Source organism: Emydura macquarii, unplaced genomic scaffold (genome assembly GCF_026122565.2).
Source record: "Emydura macquarii macquarii isolate MOO-44397 ecotype Brisbane River unplaced genomic scaffold, CSIRO-AGI_Emac_v2 contig_2636, whole genome shotgun sequence".
Classification (NCBI taxonomy): Eukaryota; Metazoa; Chordata; order Testudines; family Chelidae; genus Emydura; species Emydura macquarii.
The window spans coordinates 34,704,697-34,721,035 of record NW_027132773.1 but is presented as its reverse complement, the minus strand read 5'-3'; the positions used below and the strand labels follow the sequence as shown (position 1 = coordinate 34,721,035).

Below are 16,339 nucleotides of genomic sequence, written 5' to 3'. Positions count from 1 at the left end.
GTATTAGCCAGAAAGAAATCTTCTACTTTGAACAGGTAGAAAACACACCCATCACTAGTACTCAAGTAAAGAAGGCAACTCGCATTGACCCAGTACTGTCCCAAGTTATGGACCTAGTGATGCATGGAACATCTCTATGGGACTCTCAGGTCTCACCCGACCTTCATCCCTACAAGTCCAAGAGGATGGAGTTATCAATCCATTCTGGTTGCTTGTTGTGCATTATTATGTCAACACTATTGAGATCACAGATGTTAGAACAGCTACATTCAGGTCACTGTGGAATAGTGTGCATGAAGGAAATTGCTCTGAGCCACTTTTGGTGGCCTGGCCTGGACAGTGCCATTGAAGAGAAGGCCAGAGCTTGCACTTCATGTCGAGTGTGAGAACACAATTGGTGCTCCTACACCCATGGGACTGGTGTTAAAATCTCTGGCAGCGTATTCACGTTGATTGTGCCGGCCCATTTGAAAGAAGCATGTTCCTGGTTGTTATCGACACCCACTCTAAATGGCTAGAAATCTCGATAATGCTGTCCACTACTGCTGAAAGCACTATCCAGAGACTGCATGAAATCTTTAGTTGTTTTGGTCTGCCAGAACAACTTGTGAGCGACAACGGACCGCAGTTCATCTCTGAGGAGTTTGAAAATTTTATGAAAGCAAATGGGATACATCATATCACGTCAGCACCATAACACCCATCCACCAATGGATTAGAAGAAGGGTTTGTGCAGACAATTAAACAAGCTTTAAAATCTGCATGGGCACATTTGTCCATTCAAAAGCATGTGGACACTTTGCTATCCTAGAGAAACACCTCATGCTACGAACAAAGCATCTCTGGCCTTTCTAATGATGGGATGACAGCTGCGCACTTGCTTTGATCTGCTGAAACCCTCCAAAGCACGACAAGTTGTGCAACATTATCAGCACAGTCAAGTCATCAGATGTGCATTCAGAGCAAAAGACTGAACCTTTAGTCCTGGACAGCCTGTCCTAGCTCGGAACTATGTTTCTGGAGCTAAATAGGTCCCTGCTACTATCATCGCCCAGATAGGACCTGTTTCTACACTGTCCAGACTGCAAATGATATCACCTGGCAGCAACATGTAGATCAGTTGTTGCCAAGTCACAAAAGTCTCAAGGACACATCTCCATTTGAACTGCCTGACCTCACCATTGCAGACGAGATATCCTCAAGCCAAGAGTCACCTGTTCCTGACTTGCCTTCTCCATTCACCCCTGCAGCAGATACACACCCTCACCTGTTCTAGGTATGAGCCCTGAGCCCATTGTTAGACTCACACCAATAACACCTTCTTGTGCGAGAACACCAGAAATCCACCTAGAGAGAGGAGGCCTCCTCAATGGTTGAATCTTTAGCTAGGGCAAACCCACGTTTACGGGGCAGAATAATCCCTGGGGTTTATCCATGAAATGAGGCAGTCTACCCTCATTCCCTTGTTTAGTTATTGTTCTGTTAAATGGATGTTTCCCTTAAGGGGGGAGGAATATGTTATGGTTTTTTGTGTGTCCTGCCTAGCTTGCTGTAGCTAACAGAGCTAGAATATTATGGGATAGCTCAACCCATTCTGTCTGGTCTTGAGTTGAATAATAAACTCGGTTTTATGTGTTTGCATGTCTGTGTCCCTGTCTGTTAGTTTCTCTCTTGGAGTGCAAGTAACTTCCAAGTATCCAAACAACACAGAGGAGGTTAGACACTGTGCTGTAGGCATCAAGAGATCCTTGTTACCACAGTTCCCTTAGACTCTTTTTGTGACAAATGGGAATTAGATTAAAGCAAACTATCTCATCATAAAGACTGTCCAAATGGATCAGATTATGTATGCTTGATTTGCTCTGATCTGGCATGTGGTCTGCCAAGAGTGGAGATTATGGCACAATCATCTAGATCTAAGGAAGTATACACAGCTTGTCTTTTGCAATATATACAGCATTGAAATATGTAAGACTAGTAGTCAGAGCTGCTACACTCTTTTATGTATCTCTCAACTTGACCTCCACAACTGTTGCCCATTTTGAGGGAATAGTCTTATAGTTACTTGTTAATTAATACTAATCAGACTCACCTTTTGGAGGATCACTCCTGCTTGCAAGAGTGAGTTTACATGTAGGCAATTACTGAAGGAGAAGGGGAAGTTATCTAGTCTAGTAACTGTAGTTCTTCAAGATGATTCCTTATATGAAACCACACTCTATGTTCTTCAAAGTCCTTTTTAAAGAATTCCTGAATGAGTGGAAGGAATTGAAAAGCAGTTGGAGTCACATCCCTGACTGTATCTTTAGAACTCTGCACAGGAAGAAAAGAGTGCAGGGCAATAGTGTCATCAGAAAATGCTTGATAGGGGCCATATCTTAGAGTAGGATTCCATATAGGCAACATCTTGAACCACAATTACCTACAGTAAGTAACCAGTTTAAAAAAATAAAATAAAATTAGTTATCTATTTCAGTTTAATGATCATCTAGATTTTAGTTTAACACAGTTTCCATGAAACATATGATGAGAAAAGTGACATTAATCCTGTGCAATAAATCCTTTTAATTTAAATTAATAGAGAAGACCAAACTTTGGAAAATATATGGAGTCATTACTAATGGGATCCCTTTGGTTTTCACTAAAATTTTCATTAAAATTACTCAATTTAGTAGTTAAAGAAATACATAGATCTCAGATGAATCTATTTGTTGGTCCTGTTGTGCGATAACAAATGAGTTTTATGTCAGTTATTTATACACTTTGATACTGAACATCTTGAACAGTTGTTCTGCTCATTTCTACTGTTACAGCCTGGGCCAGTATCCCTCTGTTGAGAGTGAACTCTGTCACTGGGTCTCATGTATTTTCAAGTCAACTGCGTCTGGGTAGAGTCTAGCTGTTTCTAGCTCTGAGGCTCTAGGCCACACTCTTTTTGGATTGAGATTTCTTGTTTGGTGCCCTCCTGGGGACATGGGGTGCACTGTCGTGCCTCCCTTCTGACCCCAACCCCAGTTGCTTAAACATGCTCCCCCAGAGCACCATCTAGGCTGTAGGCTCTCTGACCATCTTGTTTAACCCATTCAGGGACAAAGAGACATGAAAGCAAAAAACACAGGTTTAGCAAAGAAATTTCTTAACCACAATGAATGTACTGTTAAAGCACGCCAGTTACAGATCTCTGAAAATAACAAAAATTCACCATCCCCTCCATCTTGTCTCATCTTCTCTCTTCTGTGAGTTTGAAGTTTGTCAGAATTTCAGGAGCAGAGGCCCTTCTGCCTTGTCTCTCCTGCCAGTCCTGCTTCCATGTGGTGATGATTGGCTCCCCCCTCTACTTAAGAGTCAATCTCCTTAATATGTGCTAAGTTGGAAAACTCCAGCCCACTCACTCTCTATTCTTTGGGGTGGGCCAGCAGTTGAGTCATTGAAAGGTGATAGCTCCAGATGTCAAGAACCTTTTCTGGACAGGGCAATGATCTGTAATGCAGTACAATAGGCTATCCTCCAGCAAATTTAGAGATGTTCAAGACATAATACAAAATGGAAATTCATCATTTTAATACAGTTACAGCCCACTCTCACACCTATCTTGTTAGCTTCAATTTTTTACCAATTCTTGAAAAATAATATATTTAAAGAAACAAAAACACATGAAACCAAATAAAAGCCTGTGTTCTGTAACCAGTATTTTATATCCCTAATGTTGTACACTGGAAACTGAATCGAAAGCTTCTCATTCAAGCCATATACAATTGCTGTAAACCTAATATATTTTCAGTCCCAAAGGAAGGTCAGGCTCTTTCTGTGGGGAGGGAGTCAAAGCCCTGTTGTGCAGAAGGTGAAAGCAATGAGTCTTGTTTTTAACAAATGCATCAAAAGAACATAGGGGTGAGAGATAAGTGGATAATGATGGAGGCCATATGTTTCTAATGGTAGGGCCTCTGTGTCTGAAAGTTACTAGTGAAATGTCAGATTGATCTATCCGGATTGATTGAGTGGCGGTGAAGACCTGCTTGATTGATCCGGATGTCGATTCAATTAAACCATCTCAACAAAAGGCGTAGTGCTGCATTGATGGGAACACATTTCCTGTTGGTGCAGCACAGTGGAGACGACACAATAAAGGGAAGTTAGGAAGTTGATGGGAGTTATGCAAATTACTCTGCGTAGCTTGTGTAACTCCCGTCGAGTGCCGCTGAATTTCCTGGTAAGTGTGTGCTAATCCTGAGAGAGAGACAAAGTAAAGTGTAGGTCTATTACTTAACAAGGAAGGAGAGCATATAATGGATGACACAATGAAGGAGGGATCTCTGCTCAGAATAGTGAAATAATAGATTAAAGAATGTTTAAATAAATCAGATGTCTTCAAGATGTTAGGGCCTGATGAACTTCACTGCAGATTACTTAGGGAACTAGCCAAACTAATTTTTGAACTAATAGCTATAATTTTTTAGGACTCTTGGAGGATGGGTGAGGTTCCAGAGGATTTGAGAAGTGCAAACATATATCTCCAAAAAATGAGCACCCAATTACAGACCAGTCACTTACAGACTGGAACAAACTATTAAATAATAATTTTATTCAAACCTAGAAGAGGAACATGATGTGTAAGAGCTAGCGTGGATTTGTGAAGAAGAAATCATGCCATAAGAGTATATGTATAAAATTTGTGGATGGCACCAAGCTAGGATGGGTTGCAAACACTTTGGAGGGCAGGATTAGAATTCAAAATTATATTGATAATTTGGAGAATTGGTCAGAAATCAGTAGGATGAAATTCAGTAAAGATAAGTCCGAAGTACTATACTCAGGAAATGAAGGAAGGAAAAGAATCAACTGGGGAATAACTGGCTAGGCAGTAGTACTGTAGAAAAATAATCTGTAGGTGATAGTGGATTGTAAATTGAATGAACCAACAGTGTGATACTGTTGTGAAAAAGTCAAATGTCATTCTGAAATTTACTTACAGAAGTGTCTTACGTGAGACAAGGGAGGTAATTGTTTTGCTCTTCTCAGAAGTCGTAAGGCCTCAGCTGGAGTAGTGTGTCCCATTTTTGGCACCAAGCTTTAAAAAAAGATGTGGACAAATTGGAGAGAGTCGAGAGAGAAGCAACAAAATAAGAGGTTTAGAAAACATGACCTGAGAGGAAAGGGTGAAAGAACTGGGCATGTTTGTTCTAGAGAAAAGAAGGCTGGTCAGAGGACGTGATAAATCTTCAAAAATGTAGAAAGTCATTATAAATAGGACTGTGATCAATTGCTGCTTCTTTGAGTAGTGTTCCTATGGGTGCTCCACTCTGGGTGCATTTGCACTCCATGCTCCTTTAATCAGAGATTTCTCATAGCAGTGTCCATTTGGTCCCTATATACGTGAGTTACTCAGACTCATGTGCTACGCTGTTATATAGCAATGTGCAGGCAAACTGCCCTCAGTTCTTTCTCAGCCACTCACCTGAGACGGAGCCTTAGCAGTTGTCTGCATTGAGTTTTACCTCAACTGTGTCCCCTTAGCTCTTTTTGTAGTTAGTTTATTATAGTTGTTAGTAGTAGTTTAGTTTAAACACCTCCTCAACCCCCCCCTCAAAACCTACCCCACCTTTTTTATACTTTCCCCCCTAGTTTACAGGGGAGTAAACCCTTCTTTCCATGTCTACTGAGGATAGGAAAAGAAGTCATCTGCTTAGTTGCAGCAAGGGTGATTTAAGTTAAATATTAGGAAAAACTTTCTTACTATAAGGATAGTAAAACACTGGAAGAGATTACGTAGGGAGGTTGTGGAATCCCTGTCACTGGACATTTTTAAGAACAGATTAAACACTTGTTAGTCCCCAGGAGGTTGCGGGAGAAGGGAAGATGAACTATATGACCTCTTGAAGTCCCTTCCAGCCCTATACTGCTATGATTCTTTGATTTTGGGGGGACGATAGTGTTTCAATTTGGGAAGAGCTAATATAGCTAACGTTTATTGTGGGGACTTGTTTTCCCAAATTTGAGGGGAAACTGTTGTAGCTTCAATGTCTTGACTGCAGGAAGTGCTGTTTGTGGAAGTTCCATTCTATAAAATGGGGATGGGCACATGTTGCTGTTTGTGCTGGAATGGATCAACTTCTAGCAGTCTTTCCTTACCTTCCTAGTATTTTCATATGGACATGATCATCTTCTTGTAAAATCTCTGTTTGAGGAGAGACTTGTGGTGCATCCTACCTCAACTCTCTTGCATGTTTCTGTTCTTGAATCTACATGCTATGATATAGACATGTAACTTCTTATAACAGGATCTTGTGCTTGCCATAAACTATTACTTTTCTTTTACAGTTTGGAAGAACAGAAGTAATTGACAATACTTTAAATCCAGATTTTGTAAGAAAATTTATAATGGACTACTTTTTTGAAGAAAGAGAGAATCTGCGGTTTGATTTGTAAGTTAATCAACACACCTTTGATTTTAATGTCATTGGCACTGTGAAAATGTACTGATGTTTTGTCAAGGCAACCAGTGGTTTACTTGGGAAGAAATGACACCTTTAATATGGAATAGATTCATTTGGATGAATGTGGTGATTTATATTGATCCAAATGGAATAATTACATAAAATGGTAAGCCATTAAGAGTGAGAATGAGGAATTTATGTCTGTCTAGTGGTTCAAAGTATTACTTTGTTTTTTTATAAAATCTTTTATAAGATCAGAGTTTAGAAAAACTTAAAAGTTCATTAAATTGTTTTGAAACGGTAAATGTACTTGTGGCATATTCACAAACAACGTGTGAAGTAAACACTTCAAGTGTAATTATCACACATTCATTGCAGACTCAGGGTTTTCTTTATCAAAATAAGACATGATCCAATCATAGGTACAAGTGTACATCTGATAATACTGGCTCAGCATTTTAAGACTTTTAGTTGGAGATAATTGTTTAAGAAGTGAGTGATATTTGACATTGTTCAAAATAGCCTTCTTCTGTCAGTGAAGTTAATTCAGCTTCCTATTTTTTTCTGCAGTTTTTATCCTCCTACATTATATTCTGTGGGTTAAGTAATTTACAGAATAAATATATCCAACAAGGTGTCTCCTTGTGCTTCTTGTAGGTACAAGCTGTACTGGACTTCCCCCTCCCCCAAGGCTTGCAAAAGAGTCCTGCTGTCCCATTTGCATCTTATGGAGATAGGAGGAGAAAGATAATGAGCACCAATGAGCACTCCTTTTGACCATCCTCTTAATCAAGCATGTGTCACAAGTGGCTCATTTTGCTTCCCCCCCAAGGATAACAGCACAGATAATGGCGTTATGCTGCTGACAGCTAATTTGATTAGTTTTGTAGCTCAAGTGGCAGAAGTTTGTGCTACAGTGCTGACGGGTGAGGGTTCAGACCATAGTTTGTGTATGTGTTACAGTTAACTTGTTTTTACATTTTTTTCCTTTTATTCAAAAAAGAAATTAACATACATAGAAACTAAACTTAAAGTGATTTAGTTTGCAAAGTCAAACACATAAGAGCTAGGAAATGTCAAAATGATGGTTGTCTGTGCCTTTAATTCTGTCACCTTGTAAGTATGATTTTTGATAATCTGTAATTACGCAATAACATACTGTTTTTGTTCCACAGGACCTCTGCCTCATTCAGTGCATAGGTTAAATACACTAGGGGACAGAATTAAGGTAGGATAGGCAACAGTAAAACTGCTATTTCTTAACTTTCAAATGCTTGACTTTGCAAACTAGATAACTTAGGTGTTTTTTTGTTTTGTCTTGTATGTTGAAAGGTAGATCATTAAAATAAAGAATGTCATGAACAAAGACTGAATTGTTCATAAATTTGTAGGGTCAGTAAAATTGTTGGATTTTAGGCATAGCAAATAATTTCCTAAGTGTGTGTTTGAAGGCATTTTGTGTAGCATCATGTTCTCCAACAAGCTGTGGTAAATTGTCATTGTAAATACTTTCTGTTCTGTTCTGTGTGGGTTGTCCCATCCTAATCATTATACTATCTGAGTTCCTATGAATAGTGAATTAAGTGATATGACTAACATCTGTTATGTGTGGTTCTTTCTTCCTCCCAGGAAGGGTGGAATTGTGCATATGTGCACTTTGTAAAGTTTGGTTTGGTAGGATTTTTTTTTCAAACTGTGTCTTATATTAGCAAATGCAAGGTTGAAGAAACTCACCCTGCACTTGGAGCAGAGAGTGAGATTTGTGATGATCCTTATTTCCTGTAGGAGTCCATTCTATAGTTTTGAACTGGTCCCCAACAAGGGCCTGCACAGTTGAGCTTTACCATTGTGGTAGAAAGTTCCATGGTGCCTGCGAAGTGGAGTGTTTGACCATGGGCTCTCACCGAGAGCTTTAGGCAGTCTTTGGGTTATCATAGGCTGAAATCATTGAGGTCCTTTAAGATAAAGACAGAGACACTGGAGTTGACTTGATATTCCTTTTGAAGATGGTATAGAGTTGAGGAGAGATGAGATATGCTTATGGTAGCCTGTGTTGCTAGGGAGGTATACTACAGTGATCTGTACTAGTTGCTGATAAATTCAAGTCTGGTGCATATATTGTATTGCATTGCGATAGTCCATCTCTCAGAGTCTAAGTAGATTCTAAGTAGATTAGTTACTAAAACCAATTGTCTTTTTTTTTTTTTTTTTTTACTGTGAATCAAATTCATATTTAATCATTCCATTTTAAGGCATTATGTTTCCAGTGCCTTGGTTTTGGAAGATATTTGATCATGGTTATTCCTTGGTAATGAACAAAGGTGTCATTATAATAGGCAGCTATAAGATTGAGAAATAAAAGAAAAGAATTTTTGACAAAAGTGAAAATGGTATATCATAAAAAGAGAGAAAGTTTGTAAAATATCTTTTGTGATTGCCAGAAATTGTTCTGAATGTTTCATGATTCCTAGTAAGCTTTTCCTGAAAGGCATTTAATTCTAAAGAAATGGAATATTTTACTTACTTAGAATACATGTCTTCTCTTTGCTATTAAAGAAAAAAAAAACCCTAGCTTTGGCCATTTACACTTGACAGTAAAAACATTTTGAATAGTTAGCATACATATTTTGTAATCTCTTCACCTACCTTTATGACAAACATAAACTTATCAAGCTCAGTCTTGAAGCCATTTAGGTGTTTTGCCCCATTGCTCCACTTGGAAGGTCATTCCAGAACTTCGCTCCTCTGATGGTAAGAAACCTTTACCTAATTTCAAGACTAAACTTGTTGATGGCCACTTTATATCCATTTGTTCCTGTGTCCACACTGGTGCTCCCAATAAAGTGCTCTGGAAAACACTATCTTCCTTTCTCCTACAGCTAAAACAACTGAGCAGACATATTATGTTCCCTCACTGGGGATTTAACATATGTACACTTCTCCCCCACCCCGGGGGTCATTGGTGGTCTCAACTGTCAGTGAGAGAGAGCATCAGGGTCAGCAAGCATCTGTCCAAAATAAAAAAATCCAAAGTTAGATCTTTTTGGGAACAAAGCTTATTTGACAGCTGGTCTTCAATTCTGCATTGCTAATCAGCAAACACTGCTGGTGCATTATGATTTCTCCCTTTGGGACAATGTTTTAAAATGTATGAACAAGTTTCTAGAACAGCCAAGATAAGAATTTCTCACTATGGTGGATGAGGGAAAGATGGTGACCAGGACACTCTTCAGGCTGCATTGGATGCTGCGTTGGATGCTGCTAGAGTTCTGGCATTGGCTATTACAATGTGCAGATGTTGATGTCTCCAGTTATTGCGTCTCACTCAGGAGGTCCAACAAACCATCCAGGATCTTCCTTTGGAGGGGCCGGTGCTTTTTTTCTCAACAGACCAGTGACAAACTGGATAGTCTTAGGGACTCTATGGCAGGGTGCTGGAACAATTTTTATGGTGGGGGTACTGAAAGCCATTGAACCAAGCTGTAAACCCCATATATAATGGAATCCTCTTCAAGCCAGGGGGTGCAGTAGCACCCCTAGTTCTAGCACTTATGCTCTATGGCGACACTCAAGTTTTTTTGGCATTTACACTCCTTTCCCAAAGAGGAAGCTATTCTATCCCCAGCAGCTTCGTCATTTATGATGTCTTTATGCCATCAAGACCAGCCTATGAAGAAAGGGAAAATTTACAGGAGGAGACCACTTCCACCTACTTTTTTGTCTGCTGCCAGGTCATCCAGATAGCTGTTAATTTAACTTTTCATCAAAGACAGGCTACCAGTCTCCAACGTGCCAGCTTCTCCTACCCCTGTGTTTTCTAGCAGGCTGTTTCACTTCCTAAATGCTTGGAACCACATCACAACAGACCAGTTGGTTTTAAGCATGGTGGAATTGGTATACACCCTTCTTTTTATTTCTCCATTTTCCTGTCCCTTTTCAGATACCACACTCACTAGAAAGTTCTGCTTTGGGAGGTACAATCTCTCCTCCTGTTGGGAGCCATAGAGAAAGTTCTTCCTTTACACAGAGGGAAAGGATTTTTATTCTCACTACTTCCTAATCCCAAAGCAAAAGGAGGTTTTAGGCCCATACTAGACCTGCAGGAGCTCAGCAAATATCTGAAGAAAATAAAGTTTTGCATGGTCACTCTGGCTTCCATTATCCCCTTCCTGGGTTCTGGTGACTAGGATGCTGCTCTTGACTTGAAGGATGCCTATTTCCATGTGACAATAAATCAAACCCACAGAAAATTCCTCAGATGTATAATCAACCAATCCCATTTTTAGTTTGCAGTCCTGCCATTTGGTCTGTCTGCGTCCCCACGTATGTTTATGAAGTTCATGTCAGTAGTGGTGGTATTCCTGAGGAAATCAGGAGTTCAAGTGTTTCTGTACCTGGATGACTTCTTGGTGAGAGGCTGTTCCAATAGCCAAATGGTATTCAGAATGGCCATGATCTAATCCATCTTCAGTGTGGTAGGTTACTGATCAAAGAGGAGAAGTGAATCCTCTTGTTTGTTCAGATAATAGAGTTTAGTGGAGCAGTCCTTGAAGTCTATGGAAGCCAGGGCGTTCCTCTCACAAAGCAGATTCCAGACAATGCTGGTCATTTTGTTACACCTGAAGGCCTATCATACGATAAGTTTTTGGAGTTGCCTCAGACTTCTGGGGCATATGGCCTCATGTACTTACATGGTTTGATGTTCCATGCTTCATCTCAAGAAGTTGCAGGATTGGCTGAACTCAGTATACTCTCCAATTCTTTATCCCCGGGATATGGTGGTTTTAGTGCACTGCCTACACAAGTCTTGGCCTCTTTGGACTGGTAGATACATGCATCCAATGTGCATGTGGGAGTTCTGTTTGCTCTCCTTCAACCGGCTTCGACTTTGGTTACAGACACTTCTGCCATAGGTTGCAGGGTCCACCTGGGGTCTTTGCAGACTTCAAGGCTATGGTCTTGCTAGTATTTAGCTTTCCATATAAATGTAAGAGAATTGAGAGCCATTCATCTAGCTTGTCATGCTTTTCTTCCTCATATCAAGGGAAGGGATTTATTAGTTCTTATGGGTAATACACTGGCCATGATCTCTGTGATCAGATTGGCTCTTGGCATAGCAGTGTCAATGCTGCTGTGGGACTTTTCCATCACCAATTCAATCCATCTCAAAGCCTCCCACTTTCCAGGTCTCCAGAACAGCATGGCAGAGCAGTTAAGCAGGCTCCCGCCAGTCACTACAAGATATATGAAGATATATAAGATATGAAGATATATAATCACTTGAATTAAAAATGGTTACTACCCTGTTCCATAACTGTTATTCTCCAAGACATGTTTATTCCATGACCCATCTTTCTTCCCCTTTCTATCAGAATCTGTCTGGTAACAAGGAATTGAAGGGATCAGAGTGGCTCTACCCTTTATACCATCATGAAGCAACACAAGGCACCAGACGTCACTGTGCTGCCTGGATGGGTATTGCTGAGGGAAGAATGTACAACATTAATGTACTTGGTGCACCTAACTGAAGTAGAATGGACATGTGCAAGACATCTCAAAAAACAGTTGTGGAACAGATTAGTAACCGGTTTTTCTGGTGTGAGGGAATCTTATTTATTTTGATATAATTTTTATTCTTTACTCCTGAGGTTTCTATTCAAATATCTTTCTTATATCAATTCTGCATAATTGTTTTGTATATGTGAATAAACTAAAATATCTGTTTTTACATTTCCTTAACTCTGCCACCTGGAATTAATGGTTGTTCTTTCATTTTTTAGGTATGATGTTGATTCAAAGAGCCCTATCCTATCAAAGCATGTAAGTGGATTTTGGTTATAATACTCTACTTCTATTTCTTACAGGGTTTATTTTGTAAGTAAAAAGCTATGCTATCCTTCTGATCATCTGTGGTATTTACTTGCAAATAGTGTCAAATACACAATACAGGGATTGTGGTGTTGCGCTATAGATGAGCGTAACTCTTTGCTAAAATGGGATTTTTACATGTCCATTACGCAGAGGGTACATTAGGAATGGCTATGTTTTTAAAAGGTTAATATCTGTTTAGATAAATGAAGTTCCATCATCTCCTTGTTGACATTTTTGTGGAGCCCAAAACTTGAGGCAATCTACTTGCTGGTCCCTAGATTTTTAAATCTCTAGCACTTGTAGCATCACAGAAAGGAAAAGTCCCAGTTATGCAATATTTTAATTCAGATACACTAGAGCATGATAGAAAGGCTATGTAATAACTGATGAGTATAACTGTATTATTAATAAATGGAGACTTTGGAGGAGGAATCCCTGGGAATCTGTAGTCTGTTTGAAAGAAGAGGATAGAGGAGGTTCATGGGGAGCATTGTGTGTAGGAGCTGCAGGGAACCCTACAGCTTATTTCAGAGGAAAAAAAGATAGGTTTGCCTTGGGCTGCAGGGTGGAGGGTATGGGCTTGAGGTCTGAGCCTGAATCTTAGGGGCAGGTCTTTGCATGCTGTGTGCTTCCCCATATAGATTTGTAGGTAGGGTGTTGTTAATACATAATAGATAATATAGCACCATTCAATGTCTGACAACAATGTTGTCCATCTAATGGGTGTCTTAAGAGACTGGTATTATCTGCATGCATGTGGACCAGGAAATATAATCTGTTCCTGAACTTGGTTGGTCCATCTAGCCCAGTATCGTGTCTTCCAACAGTGGCCAGTGCCAGATGCTTCAGAGGGAATGAAGAAACCAAGGCAATTATTGAGTGTAGCACCTCGGAGACCGAGTCAGAGACAAGACCCCATTGTGCTAGGTGTTGTACAAACACAGAACAAAGATAGCTTTACACTATCACATTTAGCTTTCTAATTAAAAGGTAATAATGTTTAATCCAGGCTAACTACTACACAGAAAATATTAATTTTGATCGTATTTTATAATATCTCGTAGCCACTAATTTTAAAAACACACTATTCCCCCTAAAATTATCTTATTCTACTTCCTCTAACATTTTGTGACTGTTCTTATTTTTCCTGTTAAGAATCCCTGCTTTCCACTTCCCCATAGCCAGCTTTCTGCCAACCTAAATTTAGCAGCATAAACATTTTGTCTTGTGCTGCTTTAACCATAATACCTGAGGATTATTAAGTTACATTGAGTTTGGAAAATTATTTGCTGTATTGAACAATTCACAAAAGGTTTACTGCTGCTGCTGTTATAAAATATAAATTGACTCTGTAAATGGTTGCTTACTCAAATAAAACAGATTTTAAGTGAAAGAAATTAACTTTTCAAATGAACTACAAACTTCAGGCTTAAAGAGCTATAAATAATTCCCAAAAGACTTCATATACATTAGTCACTGTACATTTAGTCACATTTTTAATTACAAAATATATTTGGTTGAAACAGATCTGAGTGCTAAACTAAATAAATTCTTCACATTCTAAACAAGCCCCTATAGATACTGGGTAATTAATTTTAACCAAGTGATTAAAAAATACTGGATTGCAGAGACTATTTCATTATAATCTTTACTTAAGAGAAAGTTTAAAAAAAGATGCTACATCTCAAGAATCTCCACGAACAAAAAAGAACAATGATTAAATGCTAATATCATCATTTTTTTTAAAAAGGCATTTCTGTTTTGCATTTTTAAAAATATGTCCATGTAACCCACACAAATCAAAAGCGAATATTTGTAGAATTCATTACATCTTTTAAGCTACTAGTCTGGTTTTTTTTGTTTTTTTTTTAAAAAGATGAATCATGGGCCCTTTTCAAAGGATCTCATAACACAGACTTTGAGATCCTGGTTGTGGGGGTTTCCATATTTTTGGGAAGGGCAGTGGTTTATTTGTTGTGACAGGAAAAGGGTATTCTGGGGAACAATGAATGTGAGTGGGGGTAATTTTGGGGCAGAGAATTGGAGTGGGGCTATGGTGGGATGACTGGGAGAGTGGGGGAGGCCCATTTATTGACTCTAGGGGTCTTGCCTTGGGAAAGGCGGGGGGGATCTCTAAGCCCAGTCACTGAGCTATCATTTGGGGGCAGGGGACAGGGAATGAGCCCAATTTCATACCTTCCACAAGCCCGTGGGTGGATTCAAATGTCACCTTCACTCAGAGCAGGTAAGAGGGAAATCCCTGCCCCCTATGGTGGGCTTTTGTCCCAGTCCTCCCGACTGCAAGGGCTGTGGCCAGACACCTCCTGTGGGGCCCACCCCTTCTCTGGGCTCAGGGAGCCAAGGCCTAGGCCCACTCCCACTGTGGTAGAACAAGAAAGACTCCCCCACCCTATCTCTCTCCTTCCGGTGGTGCAAAGGGGAGCTTCAGCCTAGAAGGGCCAGGAGGGAGAGCCTAGGGAAGTAGCCGCAGAAGGGTTGAACAGGGTGGGGCTGTTCCGGCCAGAGATGCGCCGGGAGGTGGGAAAAGGGGAGGGTAGAAAAAAGGTTCAAAAGCTATTCATATAGAACACAGAATAGAAATTCATAAATAATTGTGATTAATTAGTACGTTTTAGAATTTGGTCAACTGGAAAAGGCAAAATTAAACAATTATTTATTATACATTAGTTACACAGATCTAAAATATATGCTTTAAAGGCACTTTAATGGTTGGATCCTGTTTCCAGGTGCTTATGTCTATAATATAAAATCATCTTTTGTTCTGACATTTGTCAGCCCTAGGTGGATAAATTTGAAGGAGAAATAATCAGTTAGAGTTGTCTAAACTTGAAAAACAAATATGGTCCATGTTTTGAGAAAATTAATATGCTTCACTCTGCTTCACTAATTAAAGATGGCTTAATCTTAACATTTCAAACTTGTGGCCTGATTGATGACTCATTAAAGTCATTGGAAAATTTCCCATTCATTTCAGTGAGCATTTGAGCAGACCCCTAGTACTTAACTGAGAAGTGACTTTTTGATATGCTTTGAAGAAATAATGTTTAGAAATAATAAAATAAGTGATTTTGAAAATCTCATACATGTTGACGCTGTGTGAATATTACTGCTTCTTTCAGTTATTGTCCCGATGCATGCTCCATGTCCATGTGCATGTGCATCCATGCGCTCTTGATCAGACATTTTGTCAGCAGTGTCCGTGGGTCTGCACCTGCATCATATGCACCCTCTTACTCTGGTACATTTATATATGGAGATGGGGGGGTCCTGCTGCCATTCCAGTTCCTTCTTACCTGCCTAGGGCTTGAGATGGAGTGTTATGTCTGTTTGCTAGCTACCTATCTTGCAGTTTTTTCCTCGTATTTGTTTTCATTTCTTTAGTATATAGTGATTTTCATTTTATTTTTCCATTTTTCATTTATTTAAAACAACTTTGTGCTTTTGGGGAGCTCTCCTGTCCCATTCTTCTTTGCCTGGTCAGGACTTATCTTCCAAGTTGGCCCTTCCTGTCTGTGGCCTTTCTTAGCTCTGGTGACCATCCTGGCTTTGGTAAGAAAAGGCTTTGAGGGATCTTCAGAGTCTTTCAGATCATCAAAAAGGAAAATACCCCATTCTGCAGAAAGAGAGGCCAAGAGAAGGGGAAGGTCACCCTTTTCACTTGAGAACAAGGAGAGGTCGTGTTCTAGCATGGATACTGCTGTGGCTTCTATGTCCTCCTTTATCGCGACCCTGGCACTGCTAAAGAAGACCATGTTGCATATTGAGAAACCTTCCATTAAGCAATCTTGAGTGAGTGGCATCAGTGTCTATACTGGGACTGGCACTTTCTAAGCATAAGAACTCCAGGACTAAGGTCTTAAAGTTGTCATCCTTAGAACAAGTCTTTTTTCAGGCCATGGTAAAGATGCTGGTATCTTCTAATTTGCTGACTCCCCAGGAATGCTTTCCAGATTACCTGGTACCATCCAGGTTCCTCTCATGAGGACCTCTGCATTTTGGAAGAGCATGAATCC

The 16,339-nt window shown here is 39.7% G+C and overlaps 1 protein-coding gene across 7 annotated transcripts in view; it reads left to right on the top strand.

Moving 5' to 3' along the window:
• The window catches only part of CPNE8 (copine 8), a 207,689-nt gene that overhangs the window by 42,005 nt on the left and 149,345 nt on the right, over positions 1–16,339 (top strand). For all 7 annotated transcript variants that reach the window (XR_010922877.1, XM_067564411.1, XM_067564412.1 and 4 more), the window contains exons 4-5: positions 6,319–6,422; positions 12,215–12,254. Coding sequence is in view for 6 of the 7 variants with exons in the window: in XM_067564411.1 (XP_067420512.1) it covers positions 6,319–6,422; positions 12,215–12,254 (144 nt within the window). In the remaining variant the exon portion in view is untranslated. The remainder of the gene's footprint in view (positions 1–6,318; positions 6,423–12,214; positions 12,255–16,339) is intronic.